Source organism: Prionailurus viverrinus, chromosome C1 (genome assembly GCF_022837055.1).
Source record: "Prionailurus viverrinus isolate Anna chromosome C1, UM_Priviv_1.0, whole genome shotgun sequence".
NCBI classification, from domain to species: domain Eukaryota; kingdom Metazoa; phylum Chordata; class Mammalia; order Carnivora; family Felidae; genus Prionailurus; species Prionailurus viverrinus.
The window spans coordinates 23,344,978-23,359,354 of NC_062568.1; the positions used below are offsets into that span (position 1 = coordinate 23,344,978).

The 14,377-nt window shown below is 47.2% G+C and overlaps 1 protein-coding gene and 1 long non-coding RNA gene across 6 annotated transcripts in view; one reads left to right on the forward strand and one right to left on the reverse strand.

Moving 5' to 3' along the window:
* Positions 1 to 12,858, forward strand: part of PLEKHM3 (pleckstrin homology domain containing M3) — a 200,237-nt gene extending 187,379 nt beyond the window's left edge. For 3 of the 4 annotated variants that reach the window (XM_047869606.1, XM_047869605.1, XM_047869607.1), the window contains one exon: positions 6,487 to 12,858. In XM_047869606.1, the coding sequence (XP_047725562.1) occupies positions 6,487 to 6,664 (178 nt within the window). In that variant the 3' untranslated portion in view covers positions 6,665 to 12,858. The remainder of the gene's footprint in view (positions 1 to 6,486) is intronic. The other variant, XM_047869612.1, reaches the window with a different exon arrangement.
* Positions 1 to 14,377, reverse strand: part of LOC125172101 (uncharacterized) — a 120,643-nt gene that overhangs the window by 92,518 nt on the left and 13,748 nt on the right. The window lies entirely within an intron of this gene.

The following is a 14,377-nucleotide window of genomic DNA, read 5'->3' on the forward strand; positions in this document are numbered from 1 at the left end:
GCATACATACATATGTACATACAGGGAGTACAAACCTAGCACATATGTATACATATGCAGACATACACCTTACGTGATTTTCCACTTAAGCAAATTATAAATGATTGGCTTATATTCATTTACACAAGAACAGAAGAAAACACCAACCCCAAACATTAAAATAACCAGGCACCAATAACTACCTCCCTTAGCTAAGAGATTTAAATAATCATCTCGGTTTCTTGGAAAAACCAATAATAGCTAGTGGCTCTGTGGGGCGCCTTACATAGTAGCCATACAGCAAACCGCACTCGCATGCCTGATAACGTGCACTTATTTCGGCACCCCACCCTGTTCATTGTGGGCTCGGCAGAGTGGAAATCAGCCAGAGCGCTGCCCCACTCTGCAGGCCTGTCCTTTCACTTGTCAGAGATCCAGCCAAACTCAAGCCTGGATTTCAATCCTAATGAAATATCTGAGGTCATTGCCTGAGCCAAAAATAAAAATGCAGCAGGAGAAGAATCCGACATGGACAGAGCAGGAGCATTTCAGTGACCTCAACTTGGGGCAGGGGCCTTTAGCAGCTTCCCGTGGCCCGCCCGCATGCAGCTAGAATCTGGAAGACACAGACAGAGCCGTCGAGCCTGTCTCTAATTGGTCTCACATCATCAGCATTCCAGAACAGGAAACTATCTACAGCCAGGAATTCTTGCCTCTTTGCCATAATATTTGAGAAGCAAACCTTTTCCCCTGCACATATTTAATTCTGTTAGTTTGCAGCAGGTTAGCTTTCTTGGTTTTGATACTCGAATGAGAACACTGTGTCTGTGGCTATCAGATTTCCAGGGTATGAACCTCTCCCTCACTTGCCTAGGTCAATAAGCTAATTTTTAGGCCAAAGACCATTCATAAAATGTATAGCATCTCATTCGATGATGCCTTTACTAAGACATAGAATGAGATCTGCTGGTGGAGCTAAGCCCCTGTCTCCAGCCCTAGGAAGGGGACCAGTTTTCCAGGGCACACGTGGACAGTTAATGGCACCGAGAGCTTCCAAAGAAGCCGAACTAGAGTTCCTTCCTCCTTATCCCACATCATATGGTATGTCCAATGCTCACTCACATGCATACAGTTCACTCCACTGTGGCTGTCCCAGGGGTCAAAACGCAAAAATACTTGCACATCGGATGAGAAATGACTGCCGCCTCTAGCCAGCCCTCACACCGCCCCCAAAATAAAAACCCCACCACACGGAACCATTCTGGCTTTTTCTTTGGGAGAGAGGGTGTTGATGACGGTTGGGAAAGTACTTAGAAAGGAATCCTTAATGTTTAATTGAAATGTTCTGAGATAGAGGCAGAGTCAGCTCCTTTTGGCCAAACTCCTGAAAATCAGAGCTGTATGTACTCGTCTATAAGCTATTTCATGGTTTCATTTATCAATGCAAATAAATAAAATTTAAAGTAATGCTCTCACTTTTTTTTATTAAAAAAAACTTTCTTACGTTTATTTTATTATTGAGAGACAAAGTGAGACAGAGCATGAGCATGGGAGGGGCAGACAGAGGAGGAGACACAGAATCCCAAGCAGACTCCAGGCTCTGAGCTGTCAGCACAGAGTCCGACGCGGGGCTCAAACCCACTAACTGTGAGATCATGACCTGAGCCGAAGTCAGACTCCCAACCGACTGAGCCACCCAGGCGCCCCGGAATACTCTTCACTTTAAGGATCCTCTCATTCAGTCCCAGCTTGTCAGTTTGAGATTTTCCAAGGAGTGGCCAGCAAGGCTGTATTCCCACTCATCCATCCACAGACCTTGGGGCAAGAAAGTGTGGAAAAAGAAAGATAAAAGCCAGAGAAGCCTTTACCCCTCCTGCACAAAATCTGCAAGTTGGAAGGAACCTTAGATAATCCATCCTCCCCTTTAACTTCCATGGAGAGCGAGAGGTTCAGGGATGAAGTAATTTACCCAAGATCCCAATGACCATGGGGCCAACCTGGGCCAGGAAGTCTGGGCTCCTCATTCTAGCTGAGCCCTCCTCTCTTCAGTAAGTGGCCTCGTTAATATTTTCTGGTCTCTCTTTCATTGTAGAAGTTGCTGAAACGTAACTGCTTCACAGTTACACAAAAGCAGTTTCTTTTGTGGGGCCAATGCAGAAGTGTTCAGTTTAGATTTGCTAGACGGCCTACATAGGGCATGAGGAAGCAGAGAACACCACAGAGAAACAGCCCAGATGTTCTTGGCACAGAGCAAATAAATACAACTGGGGGCCAACCCACCAAGGTGGCTTTTGGGGAAGACTAAAAAAATCAGAGTGAGTAGATAGAAAGTTAAGGGTTACTAAGCAGTACAGAGAATTGTGTCATGGGTATTAACTTCTTAAATGCTGTTCTGAATTAATTTTTAAAACCATGGGATGGTTAATGCTAGTGAATTTCAGCTCTGTTAACCAAATGATGTATTAAAAATATATATTTGTGAAAACGAAATGAATAAGTAACACTATGCTGGACCTTACTGGTTGGTGTGAGTATAAGCCACTGGTTGGCACTTGCATGGGGAGGGTACAGTTTAAGCATCCCCTGGATACTCCCTCTATGATGCCTTCTCCAGATGAATTAGGTCAATGGTTCGCAGCTGGGATGAGCTCCCTGCCCCTCCCAGGGGACATTTGGACTTCGGGCAGCATCTAGAGACACTGTCAGTTGTCACAACTTGGGGAGAGGGATTGCTACCAGCATCCGGTGGGTTGAGGCCAGGGATGCTGTTGAGCACCGTGCGGTGCACTGGGCAGCCCCCCTTCAACAACAAACAGCTGTCTGGCCCCAAACGTCAATAGTGCCGAGGTTGAGATCCCTGGATTCAGGGAAGCAGTGGACGTTTTCAGGAAAAACCCACTGGATGGCTTTGGTCAATAGCAACTATGTCTCCCTGGGGTTGCATTCCCTGTGACGCTGGAAAGGAGGACATAGGTCTTTGTTCTCCGTGATGTACAGCAACAACCAGAAAGCCATGAAGCTGCTGATTGCTGGGAGCAGGTAACTCAGAAATGACGATGAAACTGGCCGGCTTTCATTTGGTTTATCACTCAGGGACACGGAAGGATGCGTCTCTTTCATTATCTGCTGCAATTTTGCACACGGATGATTACATTGATAGATTTACCTTATGTGCAAGATGTGTTCCTGAGAAGTTGTCTGTTAAGTCATATTTGAAATGTAGTCGGGAAATTCAGGAAACACCAAGGAGTCAGTGAATTCTTCTAAAGTGAAAGGTCCTTTTAAATAAAGTGCTGTTCTCAAAGAGGAGCAAGCCTATATATTGTGTTGTTTAATGTAAATATTTCTCCTGCACATTTTTCTTATAGAGCTCCATAACTTTTATGTAAGAAACTGTTTCTCTTCCTCCTTCCTTTTCCTGACCTTATTCTTTTCACTTAAAAGCAAATCAGGGGGAAAGTTAACAATAGGCTGTCTGAATTTGGGAAGGTCATTGACCAGTCTGTCCATTATACTGTTCCAAAGATGACTGCTTGGTTACAAATGGTTAGAAAATAGGACTTGGTTACATTCTGAAATCATTAATTTTTTATCTCAGACTTTTTTTCAGTTACTGACCTTTGGCTGGAAAGAGCAGGTGTACTCAGCCCCTCCATCACCCCATGGGTGTCTGCTGCACCGGAAATACCCAATAAGACTCACCCCTCCTCACTTAAGTGGGGTGTGGGGGTGCCGGTATCAGCAGAGATAAGGGGGTGGTACTGAAGGAACCCAGCGGTTTTCCCCTTATCAATCACTGCCCTAGGGCAACATCCCTAGGTGTATAAATCACTAACTCAGCAGGGCAAAGGGGGCAGGAAGGAGGAAATTTATTTGATAAGGCTACCATTAGTGTCACTTCAGTGATAGGAGGGTATGGAGGTGTGACCCAGTGAGGACAAAGACACTGCCACTGGGGAAGAGCTGACCCAGACAAGAGGCACTAGGAGACCTGGGTCCAACCTTCATCCCACTGGAAAGAGGGAGGAGCCAAGGGCAGGGAGATGCTAGAGATGATTCTACCGGGTCGACCGTCCTGACCAGTGTGGCTCCAGCGTCAAGAAAGCAGGCCCTAGAGTCACCACGAAAGGTGGTGTCACACTCACCTGCTCTTTAGAGCACTTGCCATTGGAATATCCTTCCGTATACATTCACCCATTTCTGTTCCACAGAACTCCGTGAGTAGGAAGGAAAATGAGGAAACCAGAGCAGTGACTTGCCCAAGATCGCTCAAAGAAAAGGTTGTGATTTGAGCACAAGTCTTCTGATTGGAAGCCTTGCATCTCCCTCTAGGATGGCACATTCCCCCCACTCAGATGACGAGGCCTCGGTATGAGCTGTGGCTGGGCTGTCAGGAGTCCTGGATTCTAGTCTCAACTCGGTCTTTAACTCACTGTGTCCTCATGAGACAATCACTAGCCCTCTTAGAATCTCGGTTTTCTTATCTATGGCATGAGGGGGTTGATCAAGATGTCCTCACATCACCGAGGGTGTTGTAGGTGTGGTCAGATTGAAATGAAGACTCTCAGGAAGGCAGCAGCAGCAGTCTTGGCTGTATTATTGAGCACCTACCACATGCCAGGAACTGTGCTAAATGCTTTATTACCTCATTTCAGCTTCACAACACTTCTACGAGGTGCATGTTAATGGAAACTCTACTTAGCAGATAAGGAAACCGAAGTTCAGAGAGGTGAAGTGACTTGCTCAAGGTCATTGTCTTAGTCAGCTCAGGCTGTCATACAAAATACCACAGACTGGCTGGCTTAAACAACAGATATGTATTTCTCACAGTTCTGGAAGCCTGGAGTCCCAGATCCAGATCCAGCAGGGCGTGGTTTCCGATGAGAGCTCCCTTCCTGGCTCACAGATGGCCACCTTCTTGCTGCCTTCCTCACACGGCCTTTCCTCTGGGTCCACACAGTGGGGGAGAAAGAGAGAGAGCTCTCTGGCGTCTCTTCTTACAAGGACACGAATCCTATCAGATCAGGGCCCACCCTTATGACCTCAGGGTCATAACCTTGATTTCTTCCTGAAGATGCTATCTCCAAATGTGGTGATGCTGCGGGTTAGAGCTTCATCATAGGAATTCGGTCAGGGCGGTGGCAGGGAGGAGGTGCTGCACAATTCAGTCCATACAGCCGGAAAGTGATGTGAAGGTGGAATTTGAAGTCAAGCCATGTCACTCCTAGCCACCCCTGTGTTTTACTTGCCCAGAGAGCCGAGCTTGGGCAGAGACTGCCGCTACCGAGAGGTCCTGTCTTTTGGTCTCTGAGCAGCAGAGGAGTCTCCTGGGTACGAGGGTGGGTGGGTGGGTCCTTTCACCAAACTTTCTCAATCTGGACTGGTCCTGGGGCTAAGTCAGAGGCAGGCTAGGAAAGGGTGCCCCAAAGACCATCCTATGCCCAGGACTGAAGCCCAAGATACTAAAGAAAAAACAAAAGCAGCACAAACTGAGCCTTGAGGGCTGTTTCCTTCATAGTCCTCTTCGAACCTGGTCCAGTGCTGGGCCCCGCATGCACTGTTGCTGGTTGGACAGAACCACGCGGGCCCGATTCCCTGGGCTCCTGAGATGAGGGAGCCGTTGCTTGTCAGGGCTGTGTGGAAGGGTGGGCGCTGAATCCACACTGGCAAGCCACCTCCTGGAGCAGCTACAGTTGTGCTTGACAGTTACTCATTATTAAAGACTTTGCAGGAAAAACAAGTCATTTGGACTCCTGTGCAGGCTTCCACTAAGCCAAACAACAAACTAGTCATCCACGTGGAATGCCTCCCCTCTATAAATTACAATATCTGCATGTTGCCTTCAAAAAATACCCTCTTCTCCACTCTCTCGTGCTTTACTGTCCCCACTTGTGTTATAAAGATGGGCTTACAAAGGTGGGGGGGGGTCCCTGATTTTTAAAAAACTCAGAAGGACAATAGACCAAAGGATATCATTCAGAAAAGTGTCGTTTGACCTTTCCAAACTGTCGGATGAAGGAGGGAGTCACGGAGAACCACGCAGCCCACGTTAGCAGAAGTGGACAGCACCGTTTTCACGGCTAAAATGCCGGGGCCGTCACTGGTATTCAGAGCACAGCATTCTCGTTCTCCGTCACTTCACCCCAGAGTTACTACCCACACTGCTGGCCCAGGGATAGGAAACTAACACACAGAGCTTCTAGAACTCTGTCCACTGTCACCACGATCACACAGTTGCTAGTTGACTGCTGACCCCCCTCCACTGTGAGCCATAAGCCTCGCCCCAGCTAGTTCTAATCAGAAAAAAAAAATTCTTTTTTCAAGGGAAATTCAACCTTGAGCATCTTGGAAAAGGGAAGAGCCCATTTCTGTGAGTCATCTCTCTCCCCGGTGGCGGGGCTAACCCGGAGTGAATGTACTCTGAGCTGCACAGAGGACTGGACTTCAGCTATTTGTGTCTTGCTCATCTCAGCCTGGTTCATCATCTCCCACATTTGGCTTTTGCAGGTGTGAAAGCTGTGGAGCCGTTTTCCATTCTGAATGCAAAGAAAAGTCTGTCCCCTGCCCGAGGTGCGTCCGCCGAGAGCTGCAGAAGAAGCAGAAGTCTTTCTGGCGGAGGCTGAACGTGGACGAGAGCCTGGAGGAGGCCTGCAACATGTTCGAGCTGTCCTACCAGAACACCTGACTCAGCAGGGGCCCGAGGACAGGGACTGACCTCTCACCGATCCATCAGCCCGGCGGCCTCCTGAGCAGCCAGTTAGGTCCCTTTGGAGGAAGAGTATGTCTCATCTTCAGCTAGATATAGATATATATTTACATACATATACACACATACCTAGATTTCCCGTATGTATGTTCTGTGTAAATCGCCGTCCAAAAGGTCCGTGAAGCCTCTGTGGCTCAAAGAAAATACCAGTAGCTGAATTACACTTAGCCATGAATTTCAGCAGCTTGCTCCCAAGCAAAGCCCTGGTTCTCACACGATGCTTTATATAGCCCAGATTTTTTTTTTTTTTTTCTTGTTTTGCTTTGTTTTGTCGTTTGGCTCTCGGGGGCCATCTTGTTACGCGGGACACAGGAGGAAGCATTTCCTACAGAAGCACAGAACTTCGGGTTGCGTTTGCGTTATTTATTTTGAGCCTTCACAGAGGATGCGGTGACCGAGGCAAGCCCTCGCCATCGCCCGTGTCACAAGAAAATCTTCAGAACACGGGGATAGATGACTCCGGGTCACCTCAGTTTCTGCCGTGCAGGTGGGGATCACCTCAGCTGAGCCGAGTGGCCCAGAAATGAGGAGTGTGAGCTCCCTCTGACAGCACGCACCCCTACTTTATGAGGAGAGCTCCTTCTGGTTTTGAAGTTAATCTCAGGGGGTTTTTTCCTGAGGAAAAAAGAAAAAAGAGACCTCTGCGACCAACAGCTGCTTGTTGTCGGTCTGTTTGCTGGTTCGAAGCCCAGCGCCACCTAAGGGTGCGACGCCCCAGCATATTTGGTTGAAAACGGCTTTCTGAAGGGCAGTTTTCCCAGGGTTTCGTGGGGAATATTTATGATTTTTTTTTTTTAATGGTGCTGGCCTGGGGAAATTTCCTACGATTGTGGTCAAACACATCGGTTTCTAGACTGTGGATATTGTACGTACATTCCGTGAGGTGGCGTTCAGTTTCTTTTCACAGAATCTTAGGTAGGCATGTCCTTCCTATTTATTTGAAATGCTTTATTTGTCATTGTTCTCCATTGCACTTTCACTTTGGCCTGTCAATTTAACCACATCTGCTTTCACACTTTTCAAATTGTTTACAAAATCAAAGTAACACGGGACTTCAAAACACCAACAGTAGACTATTAAGAAAATACCAAACTTATGAATACAATTAATGAACTAAATGTAATAGTATTGTTTAAATAGATACACACACACACACATAATTGCCACCTTGAAACAAAAATGCTAAAATCATATCCTAGGAATAGGAAATATAATGAATCGCTTCACCACTTAGCAGAGCCGTGGCCCCCACCGCCATGCCGTGTGGGAGCCAGTAGAATAGTCGTGACCAAAATGTCAGGTAGGCCGGCACTGGAAATCATGGCTCCATTCTTTCCACCATAATCTTCCCAGAGCAGAAAGATACACTGATAATGAAGCAATTTTCAACAGGCCATAGGAGACGATTCTGTATGTTTTCCCCGAGCAGATGCCTCCAAGGCCCTCATAGTTGGGTAGTTTCACCGCTGTTGGGATCTGGAGAATCAGTGGCTCACAAAGTATAGGATACATTTCACCCCATTACTGCTTTGCCCCCACACCTTGCTCCCTCCAGATCCTAACTCTTGAAACCTCTGTCCGTGTAGAGGCGTGACATTCCGGACTGACTTTTGTGCCGACTGCTGGATGCAAACATTTCACCTCTCAACCCATGCCAGTTCCTTTGGCCCCGGACCATTCATTTCAACTTAATAGCTTGCCACCACACATGCCTGTATTTTCTGACTGCAGCAGCTGTAACCAAGGGCATAAAAACTTGTTAAAAGGCCAAGACCCCATTCACGAGACACCTTACGGTGCCTTTTACTCTTGGAAAAAACAGGTTGACTTCCCCCCCGCCCCAACTCCGGTTATAGAGAACATTGCACACAAAAGATAAAGAGTGGAAAATCTCAAACAAGCACTTGGCAAACAGGCAAACAAATTTGAACCTCTCCTCCTTTTTCTTCCCCTTCGTGAAATACAGTATTTATATTTTCCAGCCTCAGAGAAGATAGCAGAACATGATCTTTCACAAGAGAATTATAGACCTGCTTATTATAAAACAGATGTGCTCCGATGGCAAAGTGCCTTTTCCCCTCCGCCCCCAGCTCCCCATCGCCGTAGTTTGCTTCTGCCTTCGCTGTAATTAATGTATCTGTGATCCCGCCTGTCAGCGAGGCCATCCCCAGCACAGTGCGTTGGGAGACCTGAAGTGCAGGCCCCCTTGCCCCCTCCAGCATGTTTGCTCTCTGTACAGAATTTCCTGTCCCACTTCACAGGCACCTAGCGTCAGACCTGCCGAGAGGGAGAGATTCTGGACCCCTGTTCTAAAGGCCTTTGTTTTCACGGGTGCCCATTTAGAGGTGCTTGCTAAATACTGGCATTCCCTGGGTACTCCAAAGGAGACCTTTCTACCCACATCATTTTCTGCTTATTTTCAAAAGGCGAGAGAAAAAACCAAACCGTAGATGTGCTGGGTCCTTCGGCTACCCAGAAGCGGAACAGCATCCCAGCTGCTTGTTTTCCCTCCTTTTCTGTGTCCCTGACGGCCTGGTCGGTGCTGCCTGCCAGTCGACACAGCAGTCCACCACCACCACCAAAATCTGATAGGACAGAGTGGAGCCAGCTTAGGAATTGGGTCTGTCATGAAAGTTCAAAATTGCTGTTTTCCAGCCCAGAAACGCCTTAGAGCACATGAACGCCCTTACTGTTTTCAACCCAAACAAATGACTCGGTACACTGTTAGGTAATTGTTCCACTGCTCAGGAACTGTCGAAACAAAAGCAGATCTGTGGATTACCACCTCCTTCAGAACCAAGCTAATACCTGCTTTCCCTCCTGTTCCCGTTCTCATCCCATATTAAATATCTCACACATAAAACACACGAGAAAGCGGCCAATTAATCTCCTAGAGCCGGCGGCTGACTCCAGGGAAACTCTTTTCACTTGAAAGGCCCATTCCCTGGTGTATCACTTGAGGAAATCCCTCCTAACAGTGCCAGAAGCTCATGTGTGAGACAGTCCAACCCTGGTAAAATGTTGGCATCTAATCCCGCAGTAGAGAAGCCAGTTCCCAAAATAGAGCCCAGTTGTACCGCTGCAGGAAGGCCACAAAGTACTTTAAAAGCAGTCAACTGGAATCGAGTCGTGTTCTTTCCAGGGCTGATTTTCCCCAAAGTTGAAAGCCTCTTTATATGAAAACCATGTAAAGTCTCATCATCCCCCTTCGCCCCACTGCCTTTTCAGGGTACTTGTGTTCCAGCCATCTTCATATATGTAGTAATAAAATGTGATATTTTTAGGAGCTTTAATACTTGATTAGCTGAGAGGGTAATCGCTTTTCGATTCTACTAGACTAGGCCTCCACCAAAAAAAACAAAACAAAACAACAAAAAAAGGGAATATGATTAGTGTTTGGGATTTGTGGTTTCCAGCTAACTCAGTGGTACTTCGGACTCCTGCAAAGGGACTGTGCCATGATCTCCTTCGGGCTGCAGTGAGAACCTCGGTGTTTACATCACTCTAGCAGCCCTATACAGCCTTTGCTTAAACTAAGCGAGTCCACTTGGATGAGCTCTGACCTCTGGTTTTGTCTCTGCCTGTGTACACACTGCATACTGACACTGGACAGTTTCTTCCTGTGCCTCCTTGAAAAGGCTTGGCTTCCAGACCTGTGGGTTTGTTCTCTATCTACTGGCCAAAAAACGGCATGTGTAAATTACTGTATCAGGGTAGGACCGGATGCCACACCGAACACTTCTGCAAAAAAGAGGCATTACCTGAGGAAGCCAAGATATATTTTGTTCCTAATTTAGGGTAAAGCCAATGCTGCTGTTCATAAGTTTGGGCAGAATTCTTCATCTCCACTGCTCTGCTGCACTTTATTGAAATAACTGGATTAGGAAGTAACTCGTCAACTCTTGATTCTAACACTGTCTAGAGTCAATTCAGAAGTTATTTTATTTTATTTTTTTACTTCTCCCACTAAAGAGAGATGCATACAGTTTCCCCCCTTATTTTTCGAATTTTCTGTCTCAATACTTTTCTTACTCTTAAAATAATGTCATAAAGTTAGAGAATTGGAGGCAGAACTGACAGAAATGAACACTCTCTCCTTGGCATGAATTGAGTCTGTAGAGGTACTGTCTTCCTTCCCTTGGTTCTTGTTAGCAACTGAGCATTGCTGTATTGTCTACTGTGGCCCATTCTCCTGACCCCGAGTCTAGTAGAACCCACTGCTCTAGGTTGAGCCCAGGACGGGTGATAAGCCCTGCTCAGTTAATTTAAGCAGACAAGTGTTGATTTCTATCATGGGGGCAGTAAAGTCCTAGCGCCCAGCACTTCCTGATGGTAGACAATTCTAATTTCGTTGTATTCAGACCCTCTGACTTGAGGGGTTCTCTTTAGTATGTCTTCGTGGATGCATGCCAAGGTAGAGTCTCAGTCACTGTTGAACTCTAGGTAAAAGTCGAAAGCGTGGAATGTCCTCCTCGGCACCCCCGTGGTTGTCAGGGGCTTTATTTCACGTGGGTTCCTGACGATCGTGTGATGTGGCACACTCCTCATCAAGTGGCCTTCGATGTGGTGGAAGCCAGGGTTAAGCACAAGGGAAGGGACAACTGCTGTTGGGGTTCGGTTCCTCCCTGGAAAGAGAAGCCATCTTGTCAGGAAGGCGTGACACGAAGCCACAGTGGTTGCCTAGGGGAGAAGACTCAGGCGCATAAAGCAGCTCGTAGCACGGTGGAGACTCCTTTCTCCTGGCCGTAGCGCTGCAGACCAGCCTCTCTCCCCAGCCCTCGATCTTCCTCGCCCCAGTCCTGAGCCGGGGCCAGCGTCAGGCCTCATGGCTGTAACCCGGCCGGCAGACCACTGGAGCAGGTGCTCCTTCTCCATGTTGGTCTTGCCATCCGCCTTTCCCGGCAGGAGTGCCTTACAGCACTGCCTAGTGCTTCTGTCTCCTCTGTGGACCCACCTGAAGCCTGCAGGGCCCTGCGCCTCAATCTGGATCACTTTGCTTCCTCTCTGCCGGCCACTCCGTTTTACAAACACGCTGGCGACCTGCATATTCCACACACATGTCAGACCTTTCGCCTTTGTTTAACCTGGTGCCTTCACCTCACGAGCAAAGGATGCCTGTCGGGAAGACATCGTTAACGCAGAAGGGTAGAAACATGGGCTTCTTAGCTCCGTCAACACTTTTACCACGAAATACAAAAGACACGACTGCGTCACGGTTGAACTTCGTTTTACGCTGGTTCGGGTTTTGGGTTTTGGTTTTTGATCACTCTTGTTATTTCTTTGTTTGCTTGCTTTCATTAAGCAAACTCAGGGGAATGTCACGATGTCACCAAGGCCAATGAGGAGAGATTATCCAGACTTGAATCTGTAGAGTCGGTGAGCTTAGCCTTCTTCAGGCTAAAAAAAGTATACAAAAACAATTTTCTTTTCGTTTACCGTATAAAGGTTTTCCTTTTTGCGTCACCACCTGTTTCCCAGGTAGGAGTGGGAAGTCTCTTGAACACATTGTGATGAAAATGTTTCCGTGTGGCATGGGCAGTCCATTGAGTCCAATTCGGCTTTTGCTGCTGGAGGCCTAGGTTCTGATTTTGGTCACCTACCAGAATCTTCTTTTGAATAGCCAGAAGCCCACCGAAGAAGATGGGGGGGTGGGGGGTGGGGAGTCTTCTTTAATGAACAGTAAAAGGAGGGAAAATGCTTCGTTTGCAAACGAAGAGCATGGAACGTGGCGGTCGGTGCACAAGACTTCCACTCGACTTGTTCTCCTGCTCCTGGGTCAGATCCGTGTCGTCCTCCCTTCTTTCCACTCATGCATGACAGAACCCACTCAAATTCTGGGCTTGGGCAATTATATCACCCTGTGTTGAACTATTTGAAATAACAAATGTGCTATACATGCTATTTCTGTTTTCTGGAGTTTGTTGCCTTTCGTTTGGGCATAACTTATCCATGTTTTTGTTTATATCATTTTTAAATATCAGTAACCGTAATAATATAAAGCAAAGCTGTATTGTTGACAAGAGCCCTAGTTTTTATGGTCATCTGTCGTATAATTTAAGTGCACCAGTTCCTAATGTACAAAGTCATCTCTCAATAAACAATTCAGAAAATACTTTCTGTTCTCAAACAACTTCATTGAAACACTGTTTTCGCAGGGGTGGTGAAAGCCCGAGATGAGCTCTGGATGTTAACTCAAAGTCAAGATTTGAGATTTATTGAAAATGGGCTACTAGGACTTTAAAATATCTCTTAATATTAATCTTACAGGGGTTCCCCTCCCCTAAATTCATCGACTCACAATACTCTCACAGCCCTTCCTATGCCTGTGAAAAATAAGAGTGTAACTTTATAAAAATGCAGATGTAGTTTTTTCTGGGCCTTGTGTGTCAAGGTGGCATGGTTTCTTTCAGGTCCGAGAGAAGCCCGCCACGGCTCATGCGTGGAATGTCTTCCCACCGTAGCTCCTCCCCAAGCCTTCTTGTCCTGGTTCATCTCGCCGCCGTGCTCCCCAAATTAGATGGACAAGTGACAGGCAGTAGGCCACCAGGCAAGGACACTCGTCTTCCCGAAGACCATATTTAGGGGGCAAGGAGTGAAAAGTAGAGGAGGTGCTTATGTGAGAGACAGCAGCCCTCTGGTTGGTGAGAGCCGGGCAGGTACGTCTGTACTACGTGGCGGGGGCCACGGCCCTGGCTTTTCCGCCACCGAGACCACAGGTACAACAGTTCTCCACCAGGAAACGTAAAACACCGTTTTAACTCACTTTCTCAAAGACAGACATCGGAGACTAGAAAAGGTGCTCCCAGTTAAACATTTACCAGAGGTGAACCCTGAGCCTCACCCCCCAAGACACACCTCAACGTGTGTCCATATCCAACCTCTGCCCCCCCTCCCTCAGGAAACCAACCAGGGCTCACGCCCATTCTGCCCAAGGAACAACTGGACTTCATCCTCACAAGAAACCTGTTACAACCCATGATAAAGAGAGATGAGTTAATGTTTCACAGAACCACACTAGACACGGGACACGGTCAGAGCCTGGATTCATCTGATTCACGGGACAGGTCAGCTTCCCCCCAGTTGTAGTAACCTGCAGTGGCTGGAGAACTCCAGGAAGTTTGGCATCATCACAGAGAAGATATGCAAAGATGTTTTCAGGAGGCTAGAAAGAGACACTATTTTATTCATCTCTCCCCACCCCCAGGAGATGTTGATTTGAATCTCCCTTAATTGTTTCCCCCGTCCTGTCCTTTGATGATGGCTCAAGATGATGGCTTTAATCAGTGGTTCCCACATCAGAAACACAAAAACAAAAGCCAAATGTCAGGACCCCATCACAGACAATTGAATCCGAATCTCTCTGGATGGGGCCTGAGTGTTTGTATTTCTTAAAAGCTCCCTGGGTGATTCTCCTGTGTTCTGAAAGTTAAGAACCACTAGATTAAACGAAGCAAGTTGCCCTGAAATAAACATTTGCTTGGCATTACTGGTGGTCCGCAGTGGGAAAGATGTCAAAGGGATGTGGACGGACTGAATGGCCTGAGTTGCCCTCTAGCCAACAGCTGTTGCCACCCCTTTTCCCAGCAGACTCGGAACAAGTACTTTGGAACTTGCCGCTCACGGGCTGCAATT